This window comes from Hyperoodon ampullatus (assembly GCF_949752795.1).
Source record: "Hyperoodon ampullatus genome assembly, chromosome: 3".
Classification (NCBI taxonomy): domain Eukaryota; kingdom Metazoa; phylum Chordata; class Mammalia; order Artiodactyla; family Ziphiidae; genus Hyperoodon; species Hyperoodon ampullatus.
The window spans coordinates 178,174,893-178,200,400 of record NC_136916.1 but is presented as its reverse complement, the minus strand read 5'-3'; the positions used below and the strand labels follow the sequence as shown (position 1 = coordinate 178,200,400).

General features: G+C 60.3%; 2 protein-coding genes across 3 annotated transcripts in view; one reads left to right on the top strand and one right to left on the bottom strand.

Annotated features, from left to right (window-relative positions):
- PPP1R13B (protein phosphatase 1 regulatory subunit 13B) overlaps positions 1 to 10,357 on the top strand; it is an 87,315-nt gene extending 76,958 nt beyond the window's left edge. Inside the window, exons 10-17 of the mRNA XM_079700291.1 lie at positions 3,244 to 3,413; positions 3,775 to 4,276; positions 5,394 to 6,160; positions 6,689 to 6,826; positions 6,893 to 7,026; positions 7,629 to 7,795; positions 8,511 to 8,710; positions 9,286 to 10,357. Of these exons, the coding sequence (XP_079556417.1) occupies positions 3,244 to 3,413; positions 3,775 to 4,276; positions 5,394 to 6,160; positions 6,689 to 6,826; positions 6,893 to 7,026; positions 7,629 to 7,795; positions 8,511 to 8,710; positions 9,286 to 9,327 (2,120 nt within the window). The 3' untranslated portion in view covers positions 9,328 to 10,357. The remainder of the gene's footprint in view (positions 1 to 3,243; positions 3,414 to 3,774; positions 4,277 to 5,393; positions 6,161 to 6,688; positions 6,827 to 6,892; positions 7,027 to 7,628; positions 7,796 to 8,510; positions 8,711 to 9,285) is intronic.
- Positions 10,358 to 10,614: 257 nt separating this feature from the next.
- On the bottom strand, positions 10,615 to 22,848 carry ZFYVE21 (zinc finger FYVE-type containing 21; the record flags this gene model as incomplete). Of its 2 annotated transcripts, XM_079700292.1 has the most annotated exons (8): positions 10,615 to 11,195; positions 11,327 to 11,469; positions 13,169 to 13,222; positions 13,715 to 13,806; positions 13,891 to 13,966; positions 14,565 to 14,733; positions 14,933 to 14,983; positions 22,711 to 22,848. In XM_079700292.1, the coding sequence occupies 8 exons, from the start codon at positions 22,846 to 22,848 to the stop codon at positions 11,160 to 11,162; spliced, it is 759 nt and encodes a 252-aa protein (XP_079556418.1). In that variant the 3' UTR covers positions 10,615 to 11,159. The 2 variants fall into 2 exon arrangements, with proteins under 2 accessions (XP_079556418.1, XP_079556419.1); XM_079700293.1 differs by lacking the exon at positions 13,169 to 13,222.
- Between the last annotated feature and the right edge of the window lie 2,660 nt (positions 22,849 to 25,508).

Below are 25,508 nucleotides of genomic sequence, written 5' to 3'. Positions count from 1 at the left end.
TGTTTGCCTGTGAGGGTGCTCGGAGGCGGCAGGGGACGCCTCACTGCAGCCTGGGCTGCTGCTCGTCCTCACGCTGCGGCCCAGGCAGAGGGCTGGCTCCCCATCAGCAGAGCCTGTAGCTGCTCTGCCTTCCCTACCCAGCATGGTCTCTGTCCACCAGAAAGTCCACAAGCCACCCCTTTGGCTCTTGGCCACCCTGAATCGCGCAGTGTGACCAGACTCGGGCCCCCAGCGCCGAGCTGGTGCGTAGCCGTCCCGAGGACATGGAGCCCCTGCGGCGCCCCCAGCTTCCTAGCCGAGTGCAGGCCCAGGTCTCCACGGAGACTCCGCACTGTGTCCTCAGAGAAAAACGGCTGTGCTTTAAACTGATGCATGAGATGCCAGGGCTCCTTGGCAGTGAGACTTTGTTTATGACAGGGCTGCCACGCTGGCCCATCACACACGGAGTCACAGAGCACAGGTGACATTCCTGACAGCTGTAGTGCTGACTGGGTCAGGGCTACATTTTGAGGACTTTTTTAGGTTTGGTGGTAGATTTGTGCTGGTCTTTCGTTTGTTCGCTTTGAGTTCTCTTGCCTGGCACCTGGTCTGAGCAGCAACACCACTGCTGCCCCCGCTGGAGGACCCAGGGCTTGCTCTGACCCAGGTGGGAGGAGGTGTCCCCAGTCCTCATGGGCCACGTGCCCGGCTCAGATCTCTTCGTGGCTGTGTCTCAGAAGCCACGTGGAGCGCGTGGTTGGCATGAAACTCTAATTGCAGCTTTCTTTGATAAGCTGTTATTTATAGTTTGAACCACCCGACAGTGGGAGTATATATTCAGCTATTGCCGATGGCAGATAATTAGCACAGCCAGCTCCTTCTCTGCTTAAATATCTGAAACCTGCCCCGAGCTGAGAATGGCTCGAGTTTCCCCTCTTCTCTGTGGGTGTGTGCTAGGCCGCCTCACAGAGGCTGCCGGGAGAAGACCCCTCGCAGGGCCGGGAGACCGTGTCCTCCGGAGGTTTGGCAGTAGCCTTGCTCCTTCTCTGTGCTGTGGGGTGAGTGGGCGCAGGAGACCTGTGTCACCCCCACGTTGGGGGGCAGTATCTCGGCCCAGATGTAGAGCCAGGGTGAGAAAATCTCCCAGGGGAGACTAACTATGCTGTCGGCTGTCCTTCTGGTTCCCGTGTCACACAGATGGCCATGGTAAACCCAGAGTGACCAGCTCGTGGGCAGTGTCAGACCTCGACGTCGGGCCTGACTGTGGCTCGTCACAGCGCCCCACAAGCCCGTTTGCGAACCGTATGTTGGCCGGCAGGTCTGGTGGGAAGCTCTGGTGACAGTGCCAAATCAGCCGTGGCTGTTCTTCCAAACTGACAAAGGCCTGCTCCTTGCATTCAGACTTGAGACAGAAGCCACGTATACGTAATTGGTCCCCGCCTTCAACCGGTGTGAGATTTGGGCTGGGTCGAAACACCAGATCATCCTCAGGAAGGGTTTGACAGGTGCTGGCCCAGCAAGGGTTTTTTGGTTTTGTTTTTACAAAATTAAGATGATTTTCTGAGTTCATTATGAGGCTTTTAGTTTTATCTTCAGTACAGGCATCTCCCATCATACTTACAGATGATTGTCCCTTTATAATAAGAATAAGTGGTCTTCCTTCTGTACCTCCTGCCTCATCCTGAAGAAAGAAAATTCCTAGTCCCTGTCCAGTCCCTTTGTGCCTGATTTCTGCGAACTCTCCCATGGCTGTGGGATTTGAGGAGCAGCTGGTGGCCACATTTTCTGTGATCCTGAGAGAGGTCGGGGGCTCTAGCCCCCGCGGCCAGCCCCATCCTCCCTCCTGAGTCAGCAGCAGGCTCTGTCCATTTTCCCCTCAGCCCGGAGTTTGCATCTCGGTGCATCCTTGGTGAACCTGTGCATCTCTGGCTCACACACACCCCGGTCTGATACAACCAGGGGGGTGTGAAAGCACTCACACTTCTGGCCCGGAAGAGGCTAATGGGCCACACAGAGCAAAGCGATGGTTTGGACTAAGGCCTGGGAGTGCCTCACCAGGGCCCTAGCAGCGGCCTGGAGCCTGCAGTGGTTTCCAGCCATGGAGGAACTGAGCCGGAGTAGCAGTGGACACAACGGGCTGGCCGTGCTGCTGCCAGAGATAGATTTGGCTTAGGAGCTGTCGCTGCCCGGGCGCTCCGAGGCCCTCTCGTCCTCACTGCACTGACGCTGCCTTGTATGGCTATGTGCAGAGCGGATTTGAGAGTTTGCTCTTCCTGTTTTGTGAGTCGCAGGTTTGGGCTCAAGCACAATTGCTGTAAGGGAGGGTGATTTCCCTGCTGCTCTGGTGTTGCCCCACCTGCCCGTGCTGGCAGATGGGAGGAGGGGGCGAGGATGTGCTGCTCTTACAGGAGGGCCCAGAACAGTGCCCTTGGCTGCTTTCCCTCCCGTACGGCTGATGGCTGGGAGGGTTCCCACTCCAGTCCAGCCCTGTACCGCTGCGGAGAGAAGCAGGGGCCTGAGGGGGGCTGAGATCTAACTCTGTGGGCTCACTGTGAGTGGGCCTGTGTTACCAGGGAATGCTTCTGCACCCTTTGTCAGTTTGGAAGATGCTATGTTAAAAAACATACCTTTTCAGTGGCTGTCCTGAAAATGCTGGGTTGACTGGCTTTCTAATCACTGCAGCAGAATGATAGCCTGCTACTCCAATCGCTGGGAACTTGCACTGTCCTCCTGTGATCATGAATTATTTTAAGAGGGTGGAAATTTCTAACAGATTAAGGTCAAATTTTTCTTTTAATACTAGAAGCAGTACAGGTCAAACCTGTTATGAAGTCAAAAGATGTCTTTTTTTTTATTGCTGTCTGTATTTGTAAATAGTGTTTGAAAACCAAGTGCCGACGCTTCTGTTATTCATTGGTGTCGATGTCATGGCTTTGACCTGTATCGCAGTGGGGGGGCTAAGGATGTTTCTGCAATCCTCTGGCCCCCCGCCCGGGCTGGAGCAGCCCTGTGCTTGGTCATGGAGTCTCTGCACACGTGACCGCACGTGGGCACTGGTGAGGTGGTGCCAGCAGAGGCCGCCGACCTTGGTCGTCCTGCCACACAGCAGCCAGTGTGGGGGTGGGGGGGGCACCTCCTGGTCATGGAGCTCCATCAGAGCGTGATGTCCCAGAAGGTGATCTTTGCTTCTGGCAGGGGCTTATTCTTGTGTTGGTTCAACTAATTTCAAGAAAAATTATACTTAAATTCTGTGTTCTTTTCAAGCCAATGATGGAAACTGGCCAACATTAAAACAAAATTCTAGCTCTTTGGTGAAACCGACGCAGATCGCCAGTGTGGACTGGAAGGACCCAAACGTGGAGGGGCCTGTCAAGCAGGGGGCCGTCTCGAGCCAGCCTATGCCCTTGTCGGCCTTGGGAGCCCCGGAGAAGCTGGTAGGCCCTTTGTCTTTGTCACAAAACACAAACAAGCTCCTAACCGACTACACCCTTATTTAGCCTTCGTCTTTATCTAAGTGGTAGGAGGTGTCACGAGGCAAATTAATCCTGTTGGTGTCCAGATCATACCCAAGTCTGAAGGAGTTCATGGACCCTGAGCACGAGAGCCGGGTGCAGGTGTGAGGCCTTTGGTCAGGGTCGTTCACCCTGCTGTTCACCCCCACGGCGTGCCCCGTGCCTGGTCACAAGCCTGTTGGAAGCATTACAAGTCCTACTTTGTGCTCTTGTGACCGTGGATGGAAACGTGCTTGACTTTTCAAAGGATGACTTTGTCTTTCTTTTTAACACCTAAATTTAGGGCATCGAGATTGGTAAAGTGCCACCTCCCATCCCTGGTGTCGGCAAGCAGCTGCCCCCAAGCTATGGGACGTACCCAAGCCCTGCGCCCGTGGGCCCAGGCTCGACAAACTCCCTGGAGAGGAGGAAGGAGGGCAGCTTGCCCAGGCCCAGCGCAGGCCTGCCCAGTCGTCAGAAACCTGCACCGCTGCCCCCTGCGGGTGGCCCCCACCAGCCAGGGTCCTCCCAGCAGATTCAGCAGAGAATTTCTGTGCCACCAAGTCCCACGTACCCGCCGGCGGGGCTGCCTGCCTTTCCAGCTGGAGACGGCAAACCTGAACTCCCACTAACTGTGGCCATTAGGCCCTTCCTGGCTGATAAAGGGTCAAGGCCACAATCCCCCAGGAAAGGACCACAGACAGTGAATTCAAGTTCCATATACTCCATGTACCTCCAGCAAGCCACGCCACCTAAGAAGTACCAGCCAGCGGCGCACAGCACCTTAAATAAGTCGGTTAAAGCAGGTATGGTGGGGTTGCACTCTCCATCTCTCGGGGCGAGGAAATCATACTTGAGAAAATGCCAATCCATATCCTTACTTTTGGGCCACGTGCTATTTAGGATTAAACTTGATTCTTACATAAAGTGTGGCCTTGGGTATCTGTGTGAGATGGGGGTAAAAGATGACATGCATAGAGCAGTTCTGCAGGTGGACCACAGCTCTCTTGACTTCCTGTCTGAGCGCCTGCCTGCCCGCATTTCTCAGGAAATCCAGGTCTCGGAAGGCTGGCATTTCGGAATTTCCTCTTTTCCTCTTGCTTCGTAGTAACTTGCACAGGACCTGTCTGGGGAGCTGGCGTAGTAGGAGCTCTGCCTGGATCTGATCCCCCTGGCCTCCTAGCGGTAGCTGAGCCAGGTCCCTAGGGGGTGATGCGACGGGGGAGGGTTTTGCTGCTTTGGGATCCTTTCCAGAGCCCACAGGGGAGAAAAGCCCTGGTTTGGGTGTGGGAACATCAGCCCCGGGCCTCCTGGGGAGGCAGGTGTGAGCACAGAGCCCAGTTCCCCACATATGGAGGAGGCTGGCGGTGATTCCTCCCTGTGTGGCAGGATCCTGGGCATCTGAGCTGGGCTGGGGCCTCTTCAGACGTTCTTGGGTGTGGGCTGCAGGTTCCAGAATCCAGTTTGAGAATCCCTAGGCAGACCAGGCCACCCTGTGCCCAGGGATCTCCCAGGTGGATATACCAGCACTGGCCTGTGGCAGGCCCTGGCCCACGGGGGAAAGGCTTGCCAGGGCCACCAGATGAGCCTTCCTTTCTGAGGTGGCCTGCGTTTTACATCATTTGGCTTGGTCCCAGGTCACGTGGGTTCTCCTTGGCCAGGAAACAGTGAACACCTGTTTAGGGCAGGAAGGCAGGTTTGCACCCTTTTGTTCTTTTTCATTTGAGAAACACTCCACCTTCCAGAAGGAGTTGGTGGGGTTGTGAGCAGCAGGTTCCTTTGGGATTTAATATGGGGACTTAGCATCCTCAGTGGCAGATTACAGTCTCTATAGGAGCCCATCTCTGTGTCGTCAAAGGTGCTTGGTGAGCAGGCCCCAGACGCCACAGGCTGCAGAGGTCGGTGTCCTCTGTGTCTCCCCAGTGTATGGTAAACCTGTTCTGCCGTCCGGCTCCGCGTCCCCGTCGCCGCTACCGTTTCTTCATGGGTCGCTGGCCACAAGCGCCTCGCATCCCCTGCCGCCTTCAGAAAGTGCTGAGAAGGAGCCAGAGCAGGACAGCCCTGCCCCCCCCGGAGACGGGGCCGCCGTGGAGAGCCTGCCGCGGCCGCTCAGCCCCACCAAGCTCACGCCCATCGTGCACTCGCCATTGCGCTACCAGAGCGACGCTGACCTGGAGGCCCTGCGCAGGAAGCTGGCCAACGCGCCCCGGCCCCTGAAGAAGCGCAGCTCCATCACGGAGCCAGAGGGCCCCGGCGGGCCCAACATCCAGAAGCTGCTGTATCAGCGCTTCAACACCCTGGCTGGGGGCATGGAGGGCACCCCCTTCTACCAGCCCAGCCCCTCGCAGGATTTCCTGGGCTCCTTAGCCGACGTGGACAATGGAAACACCGCTGCCAACGGGAACCTGGGCGAGGCCGGCCCCACCCTGCCCACAGCCCCGCTCCCGGCCGAGCCTGCCCCCACCTCGGATGCCAATGACAACCGGCTCCCTTCCCCCGAACCGGAGGGGCTCATCTGTCCCCCGAACACCCACCAAACAGCTGAGCCTGCCGAGGATGACAACAACAACGTGGCCACGGCCCCGTCCACTGAGCCGGTCCCCAGCCCTGGGGCCGAGGTCCCCTCCCCAGGGGAGGAGCACCTCCCCCCATCGCTTCCCCCCACCGTGCCCCTGCCGGCGACCTCTACGGTGGGTGCCACCCTAGACCAGGGCCACGGCTCCCTAGTCACCCAGCCAGTGCCTGTGGAGGGCGTGCCTATGTCGGGGGTGCTGGGAGCAGTGGGGCTCGTCCAGGGCACGAGGGGCGGTGGCCTCTTACCAGGGGGCCAGCCTGGGGGCCCGAGGCGTCCCTGAGGAAGGGCAGGCAGCAAGGGGAAGGAGAACCTTCTAGACAGAGCCCTGGAGGGAGGGCAGTGCTGCAGGAGCAGGGGCACGTGGGAGCCCCTCACGGCTGGCAGGGCGGAAGCAGTTGGGCTTGGCTGCAACCCCCCTTGCTCCCTCTCTCGGGTGCCCACGGCGCAGCCCGGCCCCTGAGGCAGAGACACCCTTCGGAGCCAGGCCGGGCTGGCCTGAGAGCGGGCTGGCCCGCGGGGCCCGGCACCACTCGGGGCTGCGGGTGAAGCTCTGCCTTGGGCGTTAGGCCCTCCCCTCTTCCCCGCTTCCCCCCGGGCCTGCTTCCGTGGGGTCACCTTGAAATCCAAAGCTTCCTCCCGATAGAGCAAACGGACCAACCTGAAGAAGCCCAACTCGGAGAGGACGGGGCACGGGCTGAGGGTCCGCTTCAACCCGCTGGCGCTTCTCCTGGACGCCTCCCTGGAGGGGGAGTTCGACCTGGTGCAGAGGGTCATCTATGAGGTGAGGCGGCGGCTGCAGCCCCGGTGGCCCCGGGAGGGGGCGGGGCTCACGCGCCCTGTGTCCTAGGTGGAGGACCCCAGCAAGCCCAACGACGAGGGCATCACCCCGCTGCACAATGCCGTCTGCGCCGGGCACCACCACATTGTGAAGTTCCTGCTGGACTTTGGAGTCAACGTGAATGCCGCCGACAGCGACGGCTGGTGAGGGCCCCGGGGCGCTGGGGTGGTGGGGAGAAGGGAAGAGGACGAGGGGGCCACGTGGTCCCAGGCCTGCGTATTCTCCTGGTCTTCGTTCTCGCGGGGGTTTTGTTAAAGGCTCGGCTGTGACCACGCTCTTCATGTGGCTGACCGCGACGGTAGGCTGAGCCTCTGCTGATCCACGTTTTTAAGCGGCCAGAAAGCCTGCGTGGAGGGGAGCCTCGCAGGCCGGCCGCTGCGCTGCCGGCCCTGCGCCCCGTGGGCCTCATCGTGAGCTTCAGGCCGCGGTCTGCACTGCTGCGTTTGAACAGCTATTTTTGTATATTGTGGTAAAACACAGCCGTCACTGTCACAGCCATTGTAAGGGACACGTCATTGGTGTGAGGGACATTCGTGCTGTTGCACCGTGAACACCCAGCTTACAGGCCGGTGTTCAGTCCACTCCCCGCCCGCCCTTTTCAGAAACGTGTGTGTGGCCCAAAACTGTTAGTAGAAGTGAGGCCACTGCACAGGCAGCAGCACAGCAGCTCGCGGGGCACTGAGCACACAGCCCTGGGGTTCGCCTGGGACCTGGCCGGGTGTGAGCGCCTCCTCTGTCCCTCCAGGACGCCACTGCACTGCGCCGCTTCCTGCAATAGCGTCCACCTCTGCAAGCAGCTGGTGGAGAGCGGCGCCGCCATCTTCGCCTCCACCATCAGCGACGTTGAGACTGCTGCGGACAAGTGCGAAGAGGCGGAGGAAGGCTACCCCCAGTGCTCCCAGTTCTTACACGGTGCGGGGCGGGTGGCCGGGGGGCCCCAGGGGAGAGGCCTGTGAGGGCTGAGGTGTCCCAGGGTGGGTCTCCTATCCTGTCGTGTGGGGGAGGGAAGCTCCCTTCTCCATTAGGCAGGGCTGGGGGTTCCAAGGGCTAAACAGTCACAGGCCATCCACGCTACACCCGATGGGAGAACCTGTGGGCCCAGCCTACCTTAGACCCTGGGGACAAAGTGACAAATGAAACAGGCAATGCCCTCCAGGCCCAGCTCCCAGGACAGAGGCCGTGCGGCGGGGCTGGGGGGCGGCCGGCCTTCCTGGGGACCCGCAGGCGAGTCCTGGGCGTGAGCTCACTGGGTCGCGGTGGCTCCGTCGCTCTGGTGGTGAGTGCTTCCCACTGTCCAAGAGCAAGTCACGCGGCTTCTTTAGTCACATCAGCTCTTGGAAGTTTGTTCTACGTGTGGGTTGTAAGTTTCACCTTAAGAAACGTCTTTTAGAACGACACTGCTTTGCTTCTGGATACAAAGGTTCCACCACAGTCCTCTTGCTGGGACGTGGAAGGGACTGTTGGTATTAAGCAGCGGATGGCAGCTGGCCTGGCTTCTGACCGCTGCTCCACTGCGGCCCCCGCCGGGCTGCCCAAGGACAGCAGCGTGTCCCTTCTGGTCCTGCCGTGGGGCGCTCTCTGCAGCCCGCCCTCCATGGAGACCTGACCATTTGCTCTCCCGTCCCAGGGGTGCAGGAGAAGTTGGGCGTGATGAACAAAGGCGTGGTGTACGCTCTGTGGGCTTACGAGGCCCAGAACAGTGACGAGCTGTCCTTCCACGAAGGGGACGCCCTCACGATCCTGAGGCGCAAGGACGAAAGCGAGACGGACTGGTGGTGGGCGCGCTTCGGGGACCGGGAGGGCTACGTGCCCAAAACCCTGCTGGGGGTAAGCACTGTGCGCTGCACCTGGGGCCCCGTGCCGGAGCCCGCTGTCCCCTCTGCCTGCCTGTGGGCGCAACCTGGACTCCAGTCCTGCGGGCGGGAGACTGCCTTTCTCCAAGTCTCGTGGGAGCCGTGGGGGGGCATCTGCCGGAGCCCCCGACAGGGGCTGCTCAAAGCGTGCTCTGCTCGTGGGGTCCGTGATGGGGTGGGGGAAGGGCGGCTGCAGGCTTCTCCTCAGCCTTGCACTGATGGCTCCTCAGACCCTCGGCAGGGCTGTGCCTTTGCTCTCGTGCTCCGTGCCCGGTGGGGCTGGCAGATGCTTTCGTGACACAGTCACTGGACACCGTGGGCCTGCCATGCACCTTTAGGGGCCTTACGGACAGTGTCAGTGTCGAGTGCCCTGAGAGGAAGAAGAGTGGGGTATCCTGGGAGTTGCGAAGTTCTCCATAGGAGGGTGACAAGCTGAACTTCGGCCTGAAGGAGCTGGTGTGCGGCCTTCTGAGGGCAGCCTGGCCTCTGGACGGGCTTCCTGCCCAGTGGGTCGTCCCCTTGTCCTAACTCCTGTCCCTTGCTTCCCAGTTGTACCCACGGATCAAACCCCGACAGCGAACACTGGCCTGAACTTCCCTTTGGAGCACCGCACGGGCTCTCCAGCGACGAGGAGCCACTGAAGAGATGATTCTGCCATTTCCCCAGGAAGCTGAAGCTAGAAATGGCTTTACTGGTGCTCCCTTTAGCAGACAGCGTCCACAATGTGAAAGCCCGGCAGGTTCTAGGTGAGGCCCTTTCTCTGGTCTGCCCACAGCTGGGAGAGAGACCTTCGCCTCCAAGAAGGCCAACTTTTGCCAGTTACTGTAAATCCGAATAAATAAATACCCAGCTTTCTAAACAACCGCCCCTGTTGCCAGTAAAAAGCCCTGTAATTAACCCCTGGTCGGTTGCCAAGGAAGATGAATGCTGTCACAGACTTGGGCCCCAAGGCCGTTGTCCCTCATTCCCGGTGCCACCCCAGCCCAACAATGAAAACTTGCAGCTGCTGTTGAGGCGCGTCCCCTCGCTAGAGCCCTGCCCTCCCGGGTGCCAAACCCGGGCACCTTTTTTTCATCCTCACCACATGCGTTTCTTCATCACCAAAGGAGCCCGTGTGGAGACTTCTGTCCAGCGGTGGTGCCTGGTGTGTGGGCTCCACTTCCTGTTCTGGGCCTCGGTCTAGGTCACCGACAGGCCATGGACACGAGGGACCTTAAGATCGAGTGACACGTGGTCAGGAGTCTCAGCACAGCACTGCCTTCTCTGCAGCCTCGTGCTGCCCCGGTGTGGTCCTCGCTCCTCCCAGCATGGACATGCTCTGCCGAGGGCCGTGCAGCCCACGGGCCAGGAGGCAGTGGACGCGGGGAAGCCTGCAAAGTCACGGGGCGGCTATGGGGGCAGGAGGGCAGGGCCCCTGGCTCCCCGGTCCTGGCCATGACACCATAACCTGCCTGGTTCCAGACTTGAAGCAAGTAAGGCGCTTCCCTGCAGCGTCAACTGTACGTACAGGCTTTTATACACCAAAACTATTTTTTGACTAAACCAATCGAAACTGTCAGAACCATGCTGGAAATGTTTTTTTCCTCTCATTAAAATCCAGGCCCTGAGCTTATTTTCCATGTATGAGTCTTGTGTGTAATTTACATGTAGACACGTGTAGATCCTTGTTGTAGTCGCCTGCCTTTAAGCACTGATTGATTGTACACAGTGTGCTGATGGGAAGCGAACACCCTGCAGGGCAGTCTCCGCGGACGCCGTGTAAACGTGCACACAATAAACCGCTGTCTCTCACCGGAGGCTGTGAGTCTTGTGTTCTGGAGCCAGAACTGAGCTGAGCATGAAGCTCAGGTTGTCTGGACACAGCGAGGTGAGGCCTGATCCATATTTTCAAAATACGTTTTAATCGTAAGCTTTATATACAAATTGTTGTACAATTATTTTAATAAAGGGAAATAGTGAAAAGTACAAAACACAAATCTTGTTCTTTCCCCTGTGAAGTAGCAAAGGTTTGTTCATAGCCCCAGATGAGTGACACATGAACGGGCAGTCTCTGAGATGCTCCAGTACAAATCAGGCCGAGTTACCACTGCCCAGGTCACTTCTGTGGAAGAATTAATGGAACGAACATCAAGGGGCCAGAACCATCTAGTAAACTTGGGCACTCATAAAAACATGGTATAGATTATGCTAAAAAGAGTTTAGCAGTAGTGTAGCTCAGTCTCTCCCACCCCCAATTAGGCATCGATAAGAGCCAAATTCTAAAGCACGAGGTGTTCTGAGCATTAATCAACTGTATACATATTGCACTAGGTAAGCTCCGAGTACTTGAGTTGCGTTTCCAGCACGTGTAGGGTTAGTTGTGCCTGTGCGTGCTCGGCGAGCAGGTGCTGCTGCCCCTAGCGGACTGTCCAGCCCGCGTGGCGTTACTGGTCCCGAGATTCGTAGAGAAGCTTGGCAGCCTGCAAGGTGACCAGAGATAAATGCGTGCGCCTGGCTGAAGCCAGTGGGGGCACCCCGGCTAGGCAGGCGGCGGGCCTCCCTCTGGGAAAGGTGGGCAGGGCTCTGAGCAGAAGGGCCGGGCCCACGGTACCTTGTGCATGGCCACCAGCCATGCTGTCGCCTGCCTTCTGCTGCCGTTTGCGTCCTCCCCGGCCGTCAGCTTCAGCTGCGTCACGCCCTCCGCCCCTGGCGCCGTGTACTGCAGGGTCATGCCTGTGGCCCGCGCATTGCCTCCTGGAGCGGGGAGACAAGGTAAGGATGCCCGAGGGGACGCTGAGCACCCAGGGTGCCGCTGGCCCTGATGTGCTGGCCAGGGCGCCTCCTCCCCAGCCCTCGTGCTGGTCTCGGACAGAGGCGGCCTGGTGGCGGGGCCTGGGCTAGGGGCTGCCCAGCGGATGAGCCCAAGCTCACAGGGCGGAACAAACACTCGGCACCACGTGGCTGAGAACCCAGGGAGAGGCACGGTGCCGTCAGAAGGGCTGCCCAGGCTGCACCCTGCCTGTCACGCTGGCCTCACCCCCACCCTACTCTGGAGAGCCAGGGTCAAAGCAGAGGGCACAAGTGCCACCAACACCCCACTCTAGTACATGAGCTCCCGAAAAGATGCCATGTGGAGTCAGCCTGCTGGGACACTGCCCGCCTTTGGGCTGTGATGCCATGGACGACGACGGGACCCCAGCACCTGCTCTGAGAACCAACGGCTGGAGGAACAGACGGCCCTTCTGTCACGACTGCAGTCAGAAGAGTGGAAAGGAGACCAAGCCTCACAGTGGAGTTTGCCGACCTACAGCTGTTCTGCTTTGTGACTTGGGAGGAAAACTCCATTGTGAGCCGTTACCCAGCTCAGAAGATCCCTTCCATCAGACGCAGGTCTCAGAGTCAAACGCAGGCCAGCGGGGGAGCAGGTGCTGGGAGGCCCACCGGGAGGTCGATCCGGCTGGAAGTGCCCCGCCACCCAAGGCCTGGGACGCCCCCCATGACCTTTCATAAGCCATGGTTCGACCCTGGGTGTCAAGCGGCTTGTCCCCGCCTGGGCTCCTTGCAGGAGTGCCCCCCGCCCCCGGGCTCTGGGGCAGGCAGGCTGCTCTGCCCAGCCCCCGCTCCCGTAAGTAGACTTCTACTGGCCCAGGCCATCTTTCCGTGGCTCCTACGACTGCTGTCACATTTTGAGTCTGTGGCCGGCAGAGCTGCATGCAAGTACCTGGGCCTCGACAGAAAGTGCGCGACGCTGCTGTGGCCGCCGCCCCCGCCCCCTCGGGAACACATTTTTCTGGGCATTTAACGGTTCCGGAAGCCTGGGCAAAGCAGGGCTCACTGTCCTCCCAGCACCGCCACAAGGGGGCGCATGGCGCCACCAGCACCCGGCCCCGCCCACACGCGGGAAGGACACGGAGGGACGCCCCGGCCTGGGTGGGGGGTGGCCCCCCGCTTCTCCGGACAGTGACTTCCGCACCTTCGACTCATGGCCCAGCACAGGTGCCGCCACGCACAAGCCTGTGCTCGGGGACGGGGGGCAAACGCTGCGCCGGCCCGCTGCCCTCGCCACCTGCGGTCCCAGGAGCGCAGGGAGGCTGCTACGAGAGAACACGGGAGCGAGCGCGCTGCGGAGGGACGGGAGCGAGCGCGCTGCGGAGGGCCGCCAACCGCGCCCCCCTCGCGTGGCCCGCTCAGGCCCAGCGGATGCCCAGGGGAGGATGCCCAGGGGACGTTAGGAAACACTGCGTAGGGCTCCCCTTGGGAGCGCAGAACTGAGCAAATCAGATTGCTCCATTTATGCTTTGTCTGCCCGTCTTAGACCCAACTGTCCTTCAAATCAACCAAAAGAAGGGAATGTGTGTTTCACAGAGAGCCTCAGCGTGGACCCCGGCACACAGCAGGGTCTGAAGGAGGCGCGGCGCGGAGCAGGGGGAGCGGCGGGGAGTGCGGAGCTGACCTTCAGAGACGGGCTGGCTCCCCAGGAGGCTGGTATAAGTGTGCATGTCTTTTTCTATGTCAAGAAGGTAGGCAGGCAGGAGAGAAGAACAAGCAAGAGCCGGTCAGGAAACAGAAAGCAAGACGGACTAAGGCACGAGGGCTTCAGCACTGCGCCCAGCACGGAACACCAACTCCACTTCCGTGGAAGGACAGCTGCTGAAGTGCGGAAGTGTAGGTGGAAAGATCCAGAACAGGCTGAGCGCTCCGCAAGCTCCAGGAGGAGGGTCGTCCCCGCAGACCCTGGGGGCCGTGGTGCTGGGTGGGCAACGCCCCGGGCATCGGGGAATCGGGCCGATGCCAGCTGCCGCCGGAGCCTTACCCCTGACCCGAGTCCAACAGTAAGTGAAACGTACAGAAGGGCAGAGTCCCCGCTTGTTTTACACGTTAAGCCCCGTTCGCCTGGTGAGCTCCTACAGCCACTCACTACACACAAGCCCCTGCCACGGCTGAGCGGGCGGCCCACAGACCTCGAGAGTCACCCAGGCCGGTGCCACACGGCACTCACCTCCAGGAGGGAAGCCTTCCGTGAGCATCTGCACGGCGGCAATGCGCGTGACCTCGACCTCGTGGCGACTGTCCCCGTCCAGAAGCAGGTACCTGCAGCAAACAAAGGGTGTCCACACCGCGTCATTTCAGGCTCGGAGCGACAGAGCATCAGTGCCGAGCAGCACCCGCTCTTACCTCTGGTTGCTGGAAAGACGACAGACCATCGTGTCTGACTTCTCCGAGTTTCCAAAAGTTACGAGGAAGGTGGCTCCTGGGGGTGAAAACCAGACATGAGGACTCGGCAGCTCCCTTCTCGCCTCCCCTTCCAGACCAGCCCACCAGGGGACACACACAGAGGACAAAAGGAAAGCAAGACAGGTGGCAGCTCTGTTCTGTGGGGCCCTCGGCTGAGGCGGAAAGGCCGTGACGGGGTTGGGGTTCAACAGCAGAAATAAAAGGCGCTGCCTGGGGCTCCCAGGGGCCTTACCTCCCAAGGGCCTGGATCACAGGGCGCCGACCCACCCCCAGTGCTCAGGGGCCACTGGGCAGCACCACCCGCCCTGCTGCCAGGAGGGGGAAGGGGCCCGAAGGCCGGGGGGGGGCTAGGCTGCCAAGGTCCGGGAGGGGGCGGCAGGCCCGGGGAGGGGGCGGCAGGCCGGGGAGGGGGCGGCAGGCCGGGGAGGGGGCGGCAGGCCCGGGGAGAGAGCTGCCCTCTCGCCACCACCATGTCCCAGGACGGCGGGGGCCGCACCTGGAGTCCCAACCAGCGGTCCCAAGCCTGCAGCAGGCGCCCTGCAGAGACAGAGGCCAGGCAGGGCGTCACAACATCACAGCCACCACACGACAGACACGAGGCCCCAGGTGCTCACCGCTCAGGAGCAGCTTGAGCTGCTTGTCGTAGAACTCGGCCTCCCGGTGGGACACCAGGGCGCACTCGGCGCACTGCCGCACGGGGTCCACAAAGCACATGCGCCGCAGCGCCACCTTCTGGCTGCAGCACTTGTCGCAGAAGCACTTCCCACACCGGCGACAGTGGTGCTGGAGACGCGGGGCAGGCAGTGAGGACCCCCGGAGACCCACGCCACCGGCATCCACGACCAGATGCCTCGAGGGTCCCAACGGTTTCCCAGCGGCCGGAACCCCGCCTGCTGACCAGGCCGCCACTGTCCCCGAGGCTCCGCGACAGACAGCGCCCACTCCCACCCCCCACGCCCCCTCCCGCCCCACCGCAGCTCACCTTCCTGGTGAGAAAGTCAAACTTGGTGTCGCACTGCATGCACCTCGGGCACTAGGAGAGAAGGTGATAGGGCGTCAAGACCCGGCTGCCGAGGCCACGCGGTCAGCTCCTTGGGGAGCCCCGTCCTGTCGCCGGAACCCAGGATCGGCCGTGAGATGATGCGATGCCGCAGCAGAAAGTGATTTACACCGGGTCCCCGCGCAGAGAAGCACAGTGGGTCTGCTGAGCTGGGGCAGCGTCCAGCTAGCAAGGGTGCTACCAGCCCCAAATGCCCGGGGCTCAGGGGGCAGGCTGGGGACAGTGGTCCAGGGACAGGCCGAGGCCCAGGGCCAGAAACGGCCACGTTATCACCAAACCAACCAACCAACCACGCATAGGACCTCAGACCTGTTATCTGACACAGAGCGAGGGTTTCTTCCCATCCCGGCACCAAGTGCGGACAGACTGTCCCCACGCCACCAAGGCTCAGCCTCCACGGTGCAAAAGCTGCTCCTGGACACACGTGCCACCTCACCCCAATGACAGTGACAGTAAAATGCCACCGTCAGGGAGCCAGACACCCTGACCACCACGCAACCCGAACTCGGCCAGTCCCCTGTCAGTCCTGGCCAACATGCCTGACCCCAGTGTCCTGCTCTTTGTCCTCAACGCCTGGCTTCAATCTGGGCAGCCTGAACCCACTTGCTGCCCGGGCTTTGTTCCCCATCCTCCCCGTTCTGCCAACGCAGTGCTTGACCTTGACCCCTGCTCTGCATCCCTCCCGCCCCCAAGCCTGCGCCTGCAGCCGGGTCTGTCGCTCTGAGGAAATGCACAGCAGGTGCCAGGGCCCGCCATGGGGCTGAGACCCTGAGGAAGCTTCTGGAAGGAGCCTGGCATCCACACTCAGTGTGCCCTTCTCCGTGGGAGGGCAGGCGTCCAGGCCAGCCCCCAGCCCCACCCAGCTCTACACGGCCACGGCCCCACCCTGGGCTGGTGTCTAAGCGTTCTGAGATCCCGTGATAGACGTTTCCTTATTTTCTCTTTGCTCTTACGCTGCTTTCTGGGCTGGGACACAGTGCCTGGCCCACCTTGGCCCTCCAGAACCATCCACAGAGTCCCTGCTGGCTTCAGGCATGAGCTGGCTAATCACAGCACAGCTGCTTCCACCAGTCCCTGCCATTGCCTCTTGCTGTCAGTTCTGGAATGTTCTGTGTGTTTGGCCCTCAGGCCTCCACCCATGGCAGGGCATCTGTGTGCCACGCTCTCCTGTGACCTCACACATCTGCCAGCCACAGAATCCACTGGATGTGGGGAAAGCCGGCGGGACCACCAGCGTCAGGCCAGGCTCCAGTACGAGAGCTGCCTCCCGAGTCTATGCGCGTCCTGCACCCATGGCGGCACATGGAGCCCAGGGCTGCCCCACCCTCGCCGGGAGGCTGGCACCTAGGCAACTAAGAGACCAATTTCTAAACTAAGACCATAGCAGAATTTAACATTTGCTCCCGGGGCTTCCCTGGTGGTGCAGTGGCTAAGAATCCACCTGCCAATGCAGGGGATGAGGGTGTGAGCCCTGCTCTGGGAAGATCCCACATGCTGCGGAGCAACTAAGCCCATGTGCCACAAATACTGAGCCTGTGCTCCAGAGCCCGTGAGCCACAACTACTGACAGCACGTGTCACAACTACTGAGCCCGTGCACCACAACTACTGAGCCTGCGCTCTAGAGCCCACAAGCCACAACTACTGAGCCTGCGCTCTAGAGCCCCCGAGCCACAACTACTGAGCTCACGTGCCACAACTACTGAGCCCATGTGCCACAACTACTGAGTCTGAGCTCTAGAGCCCGTGAGCCACAACTACTGAGTCAAACATGCCACAACTACTGAGCCCACACGCCACAACTACTGAGCTTGCAAGCCACAACTACTGAGCCTGCATGCCACAACTACTGAAGCCTGCGTGCCTAGAGCCCGTGCTCTGCAACAAGAGAAGCCACTGTAATGAGAAGCCCGTGCACTGCAACGAAGAGCAGCCCCTGCTCACCACAACTAGAGAAAGCCCGCACGCAGCAACGAAGATCCAACGCAGCCAAAAATAAATAAATAAAATAAATAAATTTTTTAAATAAATAAATAAATAAAATTTGCTCCCTTAAAAACATTAGTGATCTAGAAGTTTTGTATTAATCTAAATAACCAACGAGGTTATTCACAAAACGTACAGGCTTTTAAATAAGTTTCCTGTGGATTATATAAAAGCAGCTTTTAAAGTTATCAAGAGAACAATTTGATATGAAAACAGAACTAAATAAGGAAATAAAGCAACTGGTGAAGATATGAGAGTAAAATTACCACCAAAGAACTCACACCTTGTCTGATAAACCAGCTGCATCGAAAGGAAACGAAAAGCCCAGGCCGAGGCCGAGCACCGGGCCCCGTGCACCTTACCGGGACCCAGAGGCTCTGGGGTTCTGGGAAACCGCTGTCTGGGGAGATGGAGTCCAGAACCCAGGTGTGAGCAACCCACCTGCACCATGTGTGACAAAAGCTGCCTGGGTTCCAGCCTCGCAGACTACGTCACACCCAGGCTTGTGTCACCGCGGCGCCGCTAGTGTGGGCTGGGGCTGGCGTCACAGACAGGCACACTTGCAAGGGAGAACCGGGACCCACAGGAGCTCAGTGAGGGCCCTGCGTGCGAGGTGCAGGTTAAGGCACAGACACACACAGCACACGCACACAGGCACAGAGACACAGACACACACGCAGATGCTGCCTGATCCTCCCCAGGCTGCCCCAGGCTGCTCCCCACCCGCCAGGACGGGCGGTAGGACCAGCAGGGCCGTCCTCATCCTCGACTGAAACGGTGTCAACGGTGGAGCCTCCAGCCCACCACAGGGGCCCCTGCGCTCACCCCCAGGACTCCCGCCCCACAGGTGGGAGGAAGCCGGTGGTAAGGGTGGCCTCCACAGGGTCCCCTGGGTGCCCACGAGAGGACACGGGAGCCGGGGGGTGGCACAGACAGCCTCTAGTGCAACACCCAACCCTGAGGCGCTCCCGGCTGCAGCCCCAGGGTCAGGGCCCAGCGGCCTCAACCCCTCACCGGGCCAGGAAAGCAACAGCTGACTCACGCCCACCCTGCCGACGCAGGAGAGTTCAGACGAGGTTGGGGGTGTGCTTTCTGGTGGGGAAGTGAGGAGATTACGAGCAATCAAAGGAGAAACCAGAAAGGACCTCAGGAAGCTGGGCCCAGGGCAGAAGGGGCCTTCGGGAATCATGGGGTCCACCCTGGCACACGGCCAAGGGCAGAGGCTGGGCCACAGGGCTGCTTGGAGGCCCGCGGTCTCTGCCGACCTGCTGTCCGACTCCAGCACAGGGAGACCTGGGGGTGCCCAGGGCAGCGCATCAAGATGGCCGACAGGGAATCTCCCCTCAAAGTAGAATAGTCGGAAGAGAGAGTTTGGAGACTTTAAAGGAGTGTTTAAAAAGAAGTTACTACAGGGCTTCCCTGGTGGCGCAGTGGTTGAGAGTCCACCTGCCGATGCAGGGGATGCGGGTTCGTGCCCCGGTCCGGGAAGATCCCACATGCCGCGGAGCGGCTGGGCCTGTGAGCCATGGCCGAGCCTGCGCGTCCGGAGCCTGTGCTCTGCAACGGGAGCGGCCACAACAGTGAGAGGCCCGTGTACCACACACACACAAAAAAAGTTACTATAAAAAGGACAGAGTTTGGGGACAGATGCCCACCCTCCCTCTGAGGCTGGAGCGGCAAAGGACAGTCACACCTCCTCCCACACTGTCCTTGGCGGCGCTGGGACAACACCTGACCGGCTGCGCCTGGCTCACATGCTAGACTGTTTCTCAGGCTATAAGGGGACTTCCCTGGTGGTCCAGTGGGTAAGACCCCGGGCTCCCATCACAGGAGGCCCAGGTTCGATCCCCTGGTCGGGGAACTAGATCCCACGTGCATGCCGCAACTCAGACCCGGCACAGCCGAAACAAACAAGCGAATAAATAAATAAGTATTTTTTTAAAAAAAGCTTCCTCCTCCTAGAGCCCGTGCTCCACAACGAGAAGCCACCGCAATGAGAAGCCCGTGCACCGCAACAAACAGTAGCCCCCGCTCACCGCAACTAGAGAAAGCCCACGTGCAGCAACGAACACCGAACACAGCCAAAATTAAATAAATTAAAAAGAAAAAAGCTTCCTCAAAAATAAATAAATCATAAAAATAAGTTACAAAATTACATGTATTGGGCTTCCCTGGTGGCACAGTGGTTGGGAGTCCGCCTGCCGATGCAGGGGATGCGGGTTCGTGCCCCGGTCCGGGGGGATCCCACATGCCGCAGAGCGGCTGGGCCCGTGAGCCATGGCCGCTGGGCCTGCGCGTCCGGAGCCCGTGCTCCACAGCGGGAGAGGCCACAACAGTGAGAGGCCCGCGTACCGCAAAAAAAAAAAAAAAAAAAAAAAATTACATGTATTACTGTATCTTTGTTGAAAGACAACCGTTTTTAAAGAGTAAAAGCATAACTCCTACAAATACAAAATGAACCCATGTCAAAGTTTTTGTTTTGTTTTGGTTTTTTTGCGGTACGCGGGCCTCTTCACTGTTGTGGCCTCTCCCGTTGTGGGGCACAGGCTCCGGATGCGCAGGCTCAGTGGCCATGACTCATGGAGCCAGCCGCTCACGGGCCCTGCCGCTCCGCGGCATGTGGGATCTTCCCAGACCGGGGCACAAACCCGTGTCCCCTGCATCGGCAGGCGGACTCTCAACCACTGCGCCACCAGGGAAAGCCCCATGTCAAAGACTTAACTCATGGACTTTAACTCATGGATCCGGGAAGATCCCACCTGCCGCGGAGCAGCTAAGCCCGTGCACCACAACTACTGAGCCTGTGCTCTAGAGCCCACGAGCCACAACCACTGAGCCCGCGAGCCACAGCTACTGAGCCCACAAGCCACAACTACTGAGCCCATGTGCCACAACTACTGAGCCCACACGCCTAGAGTCTGTGCACCGTAATGAAGACCCAATGCAGCCAAAAATTAAATTAATTTTTTAAAAAACGAATCCCACTTTGATAATGGCAACACCATGAGAAAACCACATGTAAATAAATCTAAAAAAAAAAAAAAAAGATGGGCAACAGGCTAGCCGCTGATGGACCCAGCAGAAGACAGCCGGGACGCAGAACGCAGGACGGCTGCACACAACCGTGACACTCACCCACCCACAGCTGAGTGCGGGGGCGGGTGAAGCTGAGGACAGCATGTTGCCCCCCGCCATGCTCCACCTATGCCCCACCACCGCCCGTCCCAAACCACAAGTAAACCTACTTCTCAGCCCTGGTATCTCCATGCTTGAGTCCCCTCCCCACACACCAGGGTCGTGGGTCCCAGACGCACTGGACAGGCCGAGAGCCTCCAAGCCCGCCAAGCGGAGCGAGCAGCAGGGCAAGCCCCCCGCCCCCCACGTCCGCGCCAAGAGCCGCTGCAACCAAAAGGTCAGACTTCATCCCGACTCTCCCAGCCCAAACTGCCCCACTTCAAGTTTCTTTTCCTCCGGACACTTCCTTCAGTCACTTCTGGACTCTAGGACATTCCCCGATACATTTCAACATGCACTTCCTCAAAGTCAGAGGAGAAACTGTCCACGGTCACTTAGAGGCTTCCTCCCCACTCTGAGCTCCCTCCGCCTCTAGGGCCTTCTTTGGCTGCTCAGATGGCAAACTGGGGGCGTGTTTCTGGAAGGCACCCCGCCATCCTTCTAACACGAAAATGAAACTTCTGTTACAGGAGGGAGTGCCACGCTGATCCAAGCACTCCCACCCACCCTGATCACTTTCCCGAGAGCCCCCAGACAGGCGGGCAGGGCCCCAGACGCACCTCAACACCAGACCCGCAAAGAAGGACAACACATGCAGTACAACCCGCGAAACAATCATTCCAGGAAAGAGCAAAGGGCCCTGAAGAGGGCTGGCAGAGGGGACCCAGAGGTTAACTGAAGAGCAGCTCGTGGGCTGCAGGGGAAAACTGCACAGCGTCCAGAGGGGTGTTCTCCCGCACGTACGGTCCCTAAGGAGGTGGACATATCCCTGCTGTGGGCATTTCATGGGGGATCAATCAAGGGAAGAAATGTCTAAAGAGCGTCCTCGGGGGACAATAGTGGAAAAAGACTGACACTCTGACCTGGCCTCCTCGAGGACACGCTTGGTGCCCACTCAGTGAAGTGGAGATGCTGCGGACACAGTGTGTCCCTGTCCTGGCTCCCCTCCCCCGCCGGGGAATAGACCAGCTCGCCTCTAGCTCCCGCCCTCACCCGCCTCCTTCCAGGCCAGGCTGTGCGGTTCTGACTTCTCCTCCTCCTCGAACCTTGATAACACCTGCCCGGCTCCCTCACTGATGCAGTTAAAAGAGCTCCGGAACGTGCATTCACTTAGGAGAACGAGAGTCGTGATATTACCTTTTTTCTCTTTAATCACCTTTTAACAGCACTAACCAAGGAGACCACGCGAGAAAAGGTACGTTCTGTGATTTCAAAAACTGCAAACGCCAGGAGGAAAAATGCAGAAGAGAGAAAGCACAGACAGGGCGACCAGAAACCCAAGAGGAAGGGCGGACGTGGCCTGGGCCAGCTCCGTGACCCGCCTGCGCGCCAACGTCTCGCCCTCTCTGTGCACTGGCCTGCAGGGCCTCGGTGACCAGGAGATGGGAGGAAAGGGCAGCCCTGGCAGGACGGCACTGAGACCTCCCCGCGGCTGGCCCAACCGCCCCTCCGAGCTCTGGGCGCTTCACCAGCAGTGCCCTGAAAACACCTGATCGCATCCCCCGACTTCGCCCCCCTGCAAAAAACGTGCCGCCTGCAACCGTGATTCTAAGGGAAGGAAAAGTGGTCAATCGGAATGCTGGAAGGAGATGCAACTTAAAGCATTTTCAAAAATCGTGCTACTTTTATGTCTCTGGGACGTCTGTGATTTACAGAAATGCGGTAAGTTTTTCCGCCTGGCTTAGCATAGCTGAGAATAACCGGCTTATGGGATCCAGTCCAAACCCTGTGGCACAGCACAAAAGGGCCTTCAGAGGTTCCGCCCCCACCCAACCAAGGGGAGAGCTCACGCCCCGCCCCGCCCCTCACCTCTGGAAGCAGGTGCAGCTCCCCAGGCAGGACGCCCTCCAGACGCCCCACCTGGACACGCGTACTCACCCCCAAGACTCCCTCAGACACCACCGCCAGGCAGTCCACACAGCGAGAGTCCCCTACACAGAGCGCTAATTATAAATAAACAAACACGGGCCTCCTCTCCTCCCTCGCGGGAGGGGGTCGCAACTGTCTCAAAGGTTCCAGCCCAGCAGCTCGACCAACGGATGTAGCGGAATCCACAGACGACCTCGCAGCTGGGCAAAGCCCGGGTCGTATCAGGAAGGGAGATCTGTGAGGGGTCACAGAAACCCCGGGGGACAGTTTCTTAAGAGCGGGGTAGACTGGGCGCCCCGCGAAAGGGAACCAGGCCAGGCAGAGTACCCGTGGCCCGGGAGGAGTGGAGCCCGGGGGCTCCGCTAGGGCGCGAGGCAGGGGTCCCGAGGGCGGCCGGGTTTGGGGGTGGGGAGGACAGAGGGGCCGGAGGAGGCAGTTCCGGGGCCGGGGTGCGCGGGGAGCGGAGGGAGGGTCGGGCTGCGGAGGGGCGTCGGGGAGGCAGGGCGGTCCCGGGGAGCCGACCCGGGCGCGGACGCGGGGAGGCTCGGGGACACGGGGAGGGGACAGGGGTCGCGGACCCGGTCCCGGGGCTGACGGGCGTCCGCGACCTACCTCCTTGTCCGGGACCCACTGCGGCTCCTCTAGGCCGAAGGGGCTGCCGAAGGCGCGGTGCTCTGGCACCATACGCAGGCCGCTGGGGGAGCGCACCAGCTTCTTGGCGTCGCGGCGCGCGGCCACCTCGGAGGACATGACGCCGCCCCAGCGCTCGCCCGCCGCCCCAGCGCTCGCCCGCCGCCCGCAACCGGGCCCTAGCCCCCCGGGAGCCCCGCCCCGCCCCGCCCCGCTCCGCCCCGCCAGCGCGACTGACAGCGCTCCCGCCCAATCGCCACGCCAAGCACGGAGCGCGGCCCAATCGGCGCCAGGTGTCCTCCCCGTCGCTGCGCTTTCCAATTGGCGCAAGGGTACCTCCCCTGCCACCCTGCGGTCGGTCACCAATAGGCAGTGAGGGCCGGCCCGAGCACGCTCCGCCCCCTAGGGACTATTGAGACTTTGGATTGGCTAGTTAGTCGGCGACGTGGGCGCCGCTTCCTCTCTGATTGGCATATCCGGCGCGGGGCGCCCGGCGCTCATTGGAAGAGTAGGCTGCGAGGGGTAGGACGGCGCGAAGAAGCGTGTGGAGCGCGGGCTAGGTGAGTGCGAGGAGTGGCCGCCGTGGTCCGGGGCGGGATGGAGGCAGTGGTGGCCGTGGGCACCGAGAGCGCAGCTCGGCGCCCGCGCGGCCCTCCTCCTGGGGCTTTGGGGGGACGGGGTCGCGCGTCATCGATGCCCCAAGCCGCGGTTCGCATCCGCGGGCGGGCGGGCAGAAGGCACAGCCGAGCGAGGGTCCGAGCGAGTCCCGGTGGCGGGAGGGAGCCCGAGGCCGGTGCCGCGCGGGCTGGTGAGCGGGGCTGGGACAGGAGGGGCCCGGTCCTGGGGCCGTCAGCCCGCACAGCTGCAGGGCCAGTTTGGGCTGTGGCAGCAGTCTAGGGGCCGTGGGGTGGGGTGGGAGAGGGTGGGGGGTGGACAACCTCGGAGATGCAGCGCCCGGTGGGAAGAGCAGATGCGCATGGGTGGCAGGGTGCGTCTGCAGGGCGCCCTGGTCCATCGGACGGCCAGGCGGGGTCTGCTGGACACCCAGGTCTGGGGGAGTGGGGAGTGCTCAAAGCCTCAGGGGCTGAAGAGAGAAGAGGTTCCCAGGGCAGAAGACGATCCTGAGAAGCAAGGGGGGCCAGAAGTTGAGGCTGGCCAGTTCTGGAGAAACCACAGAGGTGGCCCAGGCGTCGGAGGACCTGTGTGGCCACCCAAGGTCCCAGGTGAAAGCTTCCTCCCAGCAGCCCCAGGGTGAAGGAGTGCTCGTTGGCGCCCTTTGTGGGAGGGGGAGCCAGAAAAGCTGCCCAGCCTTGAGGGTGGGCTGCTCCCAACAGGGCTGGACCCCCCAGGGCAGGTCAGCCTCTGGAGAACCGAGTTCTGCAGAGTATGGAGACCAAACGGTTCCCTTTGGATTTGTTAACAGGTGGGCCGTGTAAACTCAGGGTCGGGGCTTAGAACACACAGCCTGGACCTGCATCGCAGGCCAGCCACTTGCTGGCTGCATGACCTTAAGCTCGTCGTTTAACCACTCTGTGCTTCTGTTTTCTCACCAGCAGAACAGGGGTTATAATGTTGCTCGTGTGATGTTTGAGTTCATACCTGTCACGTGCTTGGAAGAGACTAAGTGATAAATGTCAGCCCTCGACCTTTCATCACCTTTGGTGATTTTAGGGCAACATCAGTGGAGCTGTATGTAGTTTGCCTGAATTTAGCTCCAAACTTGGCCAGAGAAAGAATTAACAGTTTCAGTGTGTGGGGATTGGGTCCTCCCACCCCGACCAACCCTCCGGCTCCTTGGTTGAGCGGGAGAGGCCCTGAACACATTTATTTTAGTGCATTAGTTTTGAAAGAAGATCTTCCCTCATTCTCCCCTTGAGTCCTTAGTTTGAGTCAATGAAAGCTGCCCGAAACCTGAGTGTTGCCCCCAGGGTGGAGGTGGGCCCATCTGCCGCGGCCCCACCTTCCTGTCCCAGGGTGTGTTGGCGGCATGGGGTCCTCAGGCCCCCTCAGAGCCCAAGAGCCCCAGAGCCCCAGAGATACAGGAAAGTGATTCCACCTGGGAAGGTTCGGGGACGTAACTGGAGTTTCCTCAAAGTCTCGCGCTGGGCCCTAAGAGTTGATGCGCCTTCACACTCACCAAGCAGCGCCCGCTGTTAGCTGTGCCCCTGAAACGGTACCTGCACTCAGATGCTCCTGGAAGCTGCTTCACTGTGTCCAGGCCCACCCCGTGTCTGCCACTGGGTGCTGCCTGGGCACGTGCTTGTCCCCGGTTGGAGAAGCACAGGCCTGGAGGGTGGCTGGCTCACCCGGGCCCTGCTCTTGGTCCAGCTCCTGGGCCAGTGTCGGGTACCCAGCGGGTGCTCCGTCAGTGGGCACTCTGCTTCTGGGGGCCCTACCCCTCATCACGGAAGCTTGAGGCCCTTCGGTTGGTGGTCACCCACTGGTTTTCCTGCCCCATGTCCAGCTGCTCGTCAGGATCCCAGCTTTATATACAGGCACCTCCCGGCTGTGTCCCCACGCAGGCTCCCTCCCCCCATCATTCAGAATCCAGACCCCAGCCCGCTCGCTGCTCCCTGCTTCAGGGCCCACGCCGGAGGGGCTTCCCACAAGTTCAGGGGAAGAACACACGCACTTCCTCTAGAATTTACAAACCCAGGTTGGTATTCTGTCCGGATGTCTGATGCCCGGGCGTCTCCCACACGGCCTCAGGGTGCACTCCTAGCTACTCAACACCCCCGGCCGCCTCGCAGCTGGTACTGGGGCCCTGCACTCAGGCCGCC